Here is an 8590-nt window from a genome sequence, read left to right on the forward strand (position 1 = left end):
TCAATCCTATCCTTACTTTAATATGGACTTTTACTTTTAAAAAAATAATGTTCCAAGGCAGAAGATATTTCCATGACACAGCAGATGAAATGAAAGCTCATCATGAGCTCTGCCTCTAGTAAAAGGAGGAAAGGGATAAGCTTGAGAGATTTTTAATTTAAAAAATACTGGAAAGAGTTTTAGGATCCACATGACTTGACGCACGCTACCGCAATGGGGTAATTGTGTATGAGAGCTTAAAAACAGAAGAAAGAGAAAAAGAAAAAAAGAAAAAAAATTATGCAGAAAGCCAGTCCCTAGGCTTTAATAAGGCACAGTACAACCGCAAAGAGAAAAAAAAAGTTTCACCCTAATATTATTATGTGTGTTTCAAATGCAGTCCGCCTTTGATCTTAATTAGTTTAAGATACGTGCTGTCTACAGCAGTAACTTCTGAAGTATGCGTCTTTCAATACTTAACTCAATGTGGATATTTTTTGACATCTCAAAATGTACAATGTTGTCCAGAAGTTTGTGACCCAGTGGCAGTGTCAGAACGCTAACTGTATTCTAAGTTGAGAAGACAAATAGAATAGCTCAACTGTTACTAGCTCTATTCACAAAAAGTATTTCTCTAAGTGTCAAAGAGCTAACATATTTGTACAGTGTTAAAAAATGTGTTCAAATTTGGAAAGACAATACACAGTGCCAATGATCATCTCTGACAGAGATACATCTGCTTCAGAATCATTAAGCATATTGGCATAACAGCATCACTAATAATTTCTTTAAAACATTTATTCATTTTTTCTGCATATTTTAAGTTGTGAAACTTAAACTTGAAACAACTTGATAAACATTATTTTAACATATGTATTTATATGTACAAATAGAATTTGTTATACATGTCTATGATTTCATTGTGGTTAACTTGGAATTAAAAAACAGCTTAACACATATGCAATATGCCAGTTATGATACATGAAAATACAGAAAAACAGTATTCTGAAGTGAATTTTCAGCAGGCTCTGAAATCTTAATTGGACCCGCAAGGTTTCAGAGCGCTTCTGCTTGCAGCATGAAAAATGAATGTAGTCATAGAGTTTGAGGCCTCAGTTAAGGAAGCCAGCTGAAAATCTGGCCCTCTCCATTTTGGGTCTGGTTAGGGAAATAAGAAGAGACTAAAGTTCCAATTGGAGAATCATAATTCATAACATAAGCTGCCTTTTTCAAATTTCTACACACAGCATAAGTGAATAAACTGTTGGCATATGCCAACTTTTACCACACAAAAAAAAATTCCTCTTTTAAAGTATAGGAAAATAACTGCAGTGAAAAATCTACATCTGGAAGTCCCACGTAACTGTGAATTGCTGCTACCAATTCAGAAAATTTGAAGCAGTAGCTGTTGGCAAACACTATTTATGTATTTCAAGTAATTCAAGTTTTTTCAGGATAATTTCATTTTTTTTCCTTGAATGTTGAGAACATTAAATTGATGTCTTACTGTATGGCTGAAGATAACTTTAATTCAAACCAAGTGGCACTATGCACCACTTTAAACTAAAGAAGCACATACAGATTTCATCTGTAACTTTACTGCTCACTTTTGCCTGCTAACTGTTTAGATCATGGAAGTGTTCTTATACTGAGGATCAGGCAAATGCTACGATAACATCACTGTAAATATTGACAACAGGTAGTTATTTTGGAAACTTTAGAACTGAGACATTAGTGCTGTCCCACAACAGAAGCATGCAGGTTTTAGTCAAATATGAGATCATTAAACTGGAAGATAAATACCAACGTATCGCATCCACAAATCCCTGCTCCTACACAAATACCAAGTTCTACAGACTTTGAACTGTCAAACACTGACACTGACTAAATTTAAATGCTACGTTGCATACAATCACAGGAGGGCAGTCATTTTGTCTATAAAGTGGATTAATACCAACCATAATTCCTCACATTGTGCCCACTCAATGAAGAAGAGATTCAATTCAGTGTTTTTTAGTTCCAAAAGCCTAATGTGAAAGATTGGTTGGTATGCCTCTTCCAACTGCACAAAAACCAGCTAATGCCAAATCCATCTGAGCCCAGAACATTATTATAAACAGATCATTTATTTGATTTTCCGTAACACAGACATTTAATCAACTTGAGACTTTAATCAAACTGCCTGAGCTGGAAACTGGCAGAGGGGAAAGACTACGTACAGATAAAAGAAGCAACTTGAAAAGATCTAGCCATTTAGGTGCACTGAGACCTCTTTTCCTTCCCTCATTCTCACCATAGCACTGTCTTTACATGGAAAGAAATTGGAGGTCATTCACTCCTGGTGGAAATATCCAGTGGGGAATGTATCTCCAGACAACAAGCTAGGAATACTAAAAGAGAGCCAGAAAACACAGAAAAGAAAAAAATCAATCACAGAAATAACAGCATTGCATTTCAAACTATAAGAGAGCCTAAAATTAGTTGCCATTACTGTAACATAATGAGCTGGCTTTCTCTAAAGAATTTATTCTGTAAATCCTTCAACCCTATCTCTTGCCAAGTTAGACTTCCATTTTATGTATTAGTCACATTGTGTTCAGGTTGTGCTACAATGAAGTAAGAGGTAGATCAGACATTCTACATCAATATTGTTTTCTTCTGTTCTCTCCCAAAGACTACTGTGGGAGATCCAACCAAGCTATTGCATTTAGCTTACACTGCCCACAGATTCTTTGTAACTGTGAGAGCAAGAAAAACTGGAGTCCACTCTTCCACTCATAAGGAAAGTTTATATTCTGCTGCGATCACAGAACTGCAGAATCTAAAATAATCTGCAAAACTCTTCTCTCCCAAAGCTTTATTTGAAACTTCATGGATTAAAAAAGTCTCGGAAACCGCTGTATCAAATCAAGAGTATAGATAGTGTAAAAAAAATATTTTTAATGTGATGGTGAAGGATTTTCTAGAATACATTTATAGCAATACAGCAGAATTTACCAGTGTATATATACTCTGAGCCCAAATTTTATCTGTGGACAAGGCTGCAACACCTAACAAATCCAAACAGGAATAAAAGATTCCTATCAAATCTCTTAGAAGCATCATAGCTTGGAGATAAATCATCTGATTTTTATGTTTAAACGAGGAAGCTTTCTTAGCTCTTAAGTACTACTCCAATTTCTATTAAAAGTTTTTTTTCCTAGAATAACTCTTTCCTCCTGTTTACTATTTATGCTTTTTTTCAATGCTCCTTCTGTTGCACCATTTGTTTTCTGTATGCAGCCAGCCCCTGTTAAATTCCTGCTGAGCAGAGGATGACATTTCTTCATTCCTCTCATAGTTTCCAGAATCATGCAGATTCTCAAGCACATTCAAGAAGATTTTTTTTTCTCGACACATTATTTGATTAAGGCAGTAGCTTTAAAATCCCACCAATTTTCCCACTGTTCTGTGCAGTCCCACCATCACCACCTTCCCCAGCTGCAATAGGTTTTGGTGTTTTAACTCAATGAAATTCAGGGATCACTTTTCTGGAGTACTTCCATTTTAGTTTTCTCATCAAGGAAGAGATCTGTGAAACACTGTCCCTGAAGACTCTTTTCCAATATCTATCAAACAGGGAAGAAGAGGCTCCCAGGTTGTGACATGACTATGAGTACACCCTTATATTTGCAGACAAAAAGTAGTACCTAGAGCCATGAAGTGACCCAGAAAAGCAGAATTTCAAAGTGCAGCAAATCTATTCTCTATTTTAGAAATTTTCAGTTATCCGGTCATGTGTCACCAAGACCAACAGATTCTGTAGAATACCAAAGTCTCCCAGAAAGCAACAGTGGACTGGAGAAATTAAACAGAAAATAAAACTACCCACACCCAGAAGTTTAAGATGTTCACCACTGAATACGAATGGCCTCTTCACGTAACTTGTGAGAAATGAAAATACAGATCTTTATTAAAATGTGTGCATGCGTATAAAGTTTCTCCTTCACATTTTAAAATTATTGTATTTTTTCCCAGAACCCAACTGGGTTTGTACAACTCAGAACTCAAATGATAGTTTTGTTTAGAAAACAACCCAAACACTTTACTTAACTTTTCCTACTACTTTATTGTTAAGGAATTTGTGAGAGCTTTTGTAAGAAAGAAAACTCTATACTCGTAACGTATTTCCTATGCTTATTAAGTAGGACTTGTTGCTACTTCATGGGAACTGAGGACAGCATATCACATTGTGCCTTCTCCTACAGGTGCACAAAATCAGAGATACCAAAGCCTTTAAAAAAAGTTAGACTACTAGCTAACAGACTTGCCAAAGCATAAGGAACAAGACTTAGTTTTTCACTGAAGCCTGTAAGATTTCTTTCAACTGCTCATAAACGTACTAATGCAAAGGAATCACTGGTCTGACAAAAGCCTCTGGGCACTATGGCAAAACAAAGAAACGAGGAGACAAAAGCAGTTAGTGTACATTAGGGCTGGAAAACACAGAGGGCTAGCATTGTAGTAATAAGATGCTACTGCCATGTAATTGCTTCTCTGACTATATCCAAACATAGATAAATCACAAAAAATCAGCCAGAAAGACCTAGTAGGTCTTCCAGTCCGTTCTCCTGCCAGTGCAGATGACTGTAAGGTAACTCTTCTGTATCTGTATCAGTTAAAAGACTTAGTACTACAGGCAGTGTGTGGGGTCTGGTTAACATCCAGTCTCAGACTTTAAACAAAACGTAACTGAAAATTCATTTTGGTCAAAACTCCACAAGCCTCACAACAGATAGAGATCTTAGACTTTCCTGTAACGCTTGGGGTAGTCCTGCCAGACACACACATCTGAGATTTGAGACAGAAATATCTGAAGGCAAGGCAGAGGCTATAAATCCTGTCTATTACTAAAATTTTTCCAAATCAAATGAGAGTGAAACGTTAGTAAAACTTGTCCATCACTGACAACGTAGCTTAACAGACTTATGCTGGTAGAACAACGTATGCCAACAAAAGTAAAACAAGTTTCACTGATTCTGTATCTTTACAGAGATATCAGTAAATATCAGTAAATATATTAAGTATGTTGACTCCTAAGGATCTGTAAACATGCATACCAAACGGTCTAGCTAGGATGACCGTGACACAAACTGCAACACACAATTCAAGTTAAAAGCTGAATTTGGAAGAAGGGTGGCTTTAACCTTTCACTGTTCCATATAGTTTTTAAAGAAATGTAGCATATTAAAAGCGTGAAGAAGCTAATTTAAAACACTATTCTTATATCATGAAACCGACTTATCATTAAAGCAGCAAGGATTTGTCTTATTACGAGCAAGTTTTAATATAAGATGATATATGATAAGAAAATATTGTTACCAAGGATTTTAGCAGTAAAGGAACTTCTGTTAGAAGTCAGTTCTGACAATTCTTTGAATCTAAAAGACCTGTAGGTACTAAATTGTCATCTGTCTATACATGTGAGATTTAGCTTTGGCAGTATTTCAAAAGTGAAAAATCATTATTTTTTTCTCTATCTTCCCTACGACCATATATTTTCAAAGCTAAAAGGCCATATTCTCTTGAGAAGTACAGTAAGATATGTATGTGTTACAGAAATATTCGCAGAAAAAAGCTAAGTTTGAATAGTCACAACAATCAATGGGTCAGTGGATAAAAGCACAAAGTGTGGAATTTATTGTCAAGAGTTGGCACTTAAAGATTTCAAATATTTTCTTCAATTTAGAGATTCATTGTTCTGCTCCAGCCAAATTAAACAAACCATTTGGAAGCTAACCTGATTATCTCCACAGAAATTTGTCTATTGTTAAGTGATATCATTATCACTGCTTCTCTTGCTTTTTCTTTTTTTTTTTTTCTTAATTATGGAGTATTCCAGATACAGGCTGGAAAACTGAGCTGTCTGGCTCACAGGGTATTTTTTAAAAATGGTTTTAAAATATATATATATAGAGAGAGAAGGTTAGAAAAGAAAGCAAGACAAGGAATACACTAATTGCTCCTCCCTGACCTCTTCCAAACCACCGCAAAACTGACAAAAGTTGCCTGGGCTTTTTTTTTTTATGCAGTTCAACTTTGGCCTTTTTCAATAGCCACAGGGGTATCAATGCCCCCTTTAAAGCTGGAGCTATACACAGAATAATAGATCTGTAATTTTTTTTTTTTAAGATGAAAATAAATGATCTTTAATTTACATTAAAAAAATCCTGTGAAAAGATTATTCAGTAGCTGTAGTGCTGATCAGTCCAACTATGGTGAATTCTGCCAACTGTGCTCAGCTGATAAAGACATTAAAATAACAAGAAATTATCACATGTAATTTTCAGACTACTTACACTTTCTTGGATTTGAATGCTTCAGCAAAGTGCTGCACACTCTGAAGAGAAGCAAGGTCTAAGGTCATTGCTTCCACCTTGGCTTTATGCTGGAACAAGAGAAAATACAAAAAAGATAAGTAACAGCAAGTTTAGTTCGCAGTATCACGTTACACTAAATGTGCCATGAACCTTGTCCCATTCCCTTGTTTAACATTATAACCTCAAAGTGAACAAAAATCATCAAAAAGAATGGATAAGCCCAACATTTAATGCCAAAAGTAGCATTGCAATTTGGTTGTTCTGCTAAAAACATAAACTATGTGACACACAGCTTTATGTAATATAACGAATTGACACAAGGCAGCATTAAGGTTAATATGGAACCTCCTTTCTTCCATTTATTGGTGAAACTTATATAACTCATGAAATAAAAAAGTAGAGTAATCATTATTCTTAATGTGTGGTATTTTTTACATACCATACCAATAGGTAAATGCTCAGTAAATATAAAAAAACTAAATTCAAACTTGTACGTATGAATCTAAAACCATCTACTGTTCATAGCAGGTGCTACAAAAGACAGTATAAAATACATATAGGAAATAACTAATCAGCCTACACAGTTTTTTATATTATAAGCATTTACCAGTGCACACTTAAAAAAAAATGCACATGTACTTAAAACCAACTTTTCACCTAGAAGAGGACAAGGAATCCCACAGAATGAGAGGTTAATATGAAGATGCTAACCTTAGACACCATCAAAACAACTTTTCTTGACATTTTCAGCTTTAAGATCCCCATTCTCAGATCTTCTGAAATGCTTACACTCTCCCCAAACATAAAGATGTAAATTTTCAGTCGACACTGCTTAGCTTATTCAGAAAAAAAGAAATTAGAAGGACACTTGATGTAATTCCAACATGCAACCTATATCTACATATGACAGTCACAGTTCAGACTGGACATAAGCACTATTAAGAGAAAGAGTAAGAAAAAGACAGAGCCGACACAGTGGTACTACACAATCAAAGGCAGCATTTGAGTGGAGAGGCTTTGTTAGCACCATGGTGCAACAGGGGATCTGCTGCGATGACAAGGTTATACAATGAGCACTTCTGGCAGAACTACAAGGAAGTATCAGCGCAGAAAGAAGTCAAGAAGAGTGCTTCCATTGTCTCCCAAATTGAAGCAGTTCATCTGATCGCCGTGTTTCACTACATCTGGTACTTTACTTCCTACATCTGTTTCCTATTTTGCAAGCACCCATTCTGCCCACTACAATTACCTTACAGGTTGGGTTTAAACAGAATGTCGCTCAAATTCATTTTGTCCCACTCAAGCCAGACTTATCAGGACAGCAAAATAAATACAACTAAAATTTCGACAGGTTCAGTGATGGAGTCTGAAAATTCTAAATCCAACTTTGTTACAAAGAGGTATTTTTACCCTCGCACGATGCACATCATTCTGGAACTCATTTTGCCCTATTGGCTAAATATTTTCTTCTCTTTGATGGTCAGAGGCTTGAGAAAGCCAGGCTTGCATTATGCAATAGAGCTCCATAACAACTTCTCTTCAACTTCGCAGATCAGAGCTGTTTACTTAATAGAGAAGTAGTGTGCATGGTTGGGTTTATTTTGCTTCTGCTTTCCTCAGTTTAAACATTCTCCTGTCTCTCCCGAGGGTAAAAGGACAAGAATGCTACAAGGATAAGAATGGTACAAATACAGGGACATAAGGAGGGTAAAAGAAAAATGATCAAGGAGCTCAACAGACTATACCACACGCTGTTAGCTCCTGTCCTCTTGGGGACACAGATTCAAGCCTACATGCTACTACTCAGGTAATGCTTCTCCTCTACTATGTCACATGTTAGGATTCTGCTACTGATTCCAAGAAAAAAACTGAGGTGTCCATGTATTTAAAGTTAAAAAGAAAAAAAAGTAGAATGCCTCCAAAATACGTTCAGAAATAGAAATTAAACAGACTAAGATTGGCCTGGATTTGTGGATGAATATATTGAAAATTTAAAAATCAGAAATTTAAAAATCATGAACACATTATTGAAGTGATAAATGGTTGACTGTGAGTAAATGCAGTTTACTATAATTATGTTTCTTCTATACCAGTTCCATCAATGAAATGAGACCACCTATTCATACTGTTTTCTTCAGCCAGTAAGATAATTTATTTCAAACAATTTAACACTGCTTCATCTTTTTTCTTTTAGCTAAACTGAGGAAGTGAGGACTGGACAAATGGGTAGTGAGGTGGACTCCGAACTGGCT

At 35.7% G+C, this 8590-nt stretch overlaps 1 protein-coding gene across 1 annotated transcript in view; it reads right to left on the minus strand.

Moving 5' to 3' along the window:
• The window catches only part of LOC104540029 (WW domain-containing oxidoreductase-like), a gene marked incomplete at both ends in the record, with an annotated part of 19956 nt that extends 13550 nt beyond the window's left edge, over positions 1-6406 (minus strand). The window contains one exon of the mRNA XM_010183720.1: positions 6318-6406. Within this exon, the coding sequence (XP_010182022.1) occupies positions 6318-6406 (89 nt within the window). The remainder of the gene's footprint in view (positions 1-6317) is intronic.
• Positions 6407-8590: the final 2184 nt, after the last annotated feature.

This window comes from Mesitornis unicolor, unplaced genomic scaffold, assembly GCF_000695765.1.
Source record: "Mesitornis unicolor isolate BGI_N332 unplaced genomic scaffold, ASM69576v1 scaffold45940, whole genome shotgun sequence".
In the NCBI taxonomy this organism is placed as follows: domain Eukaryota; kingdom Metazoa; phylum Chordata; class Aves; order Mesitornithiformes; family Mesitornithidae; genus Mesitornis; species Mesitornis unicolor.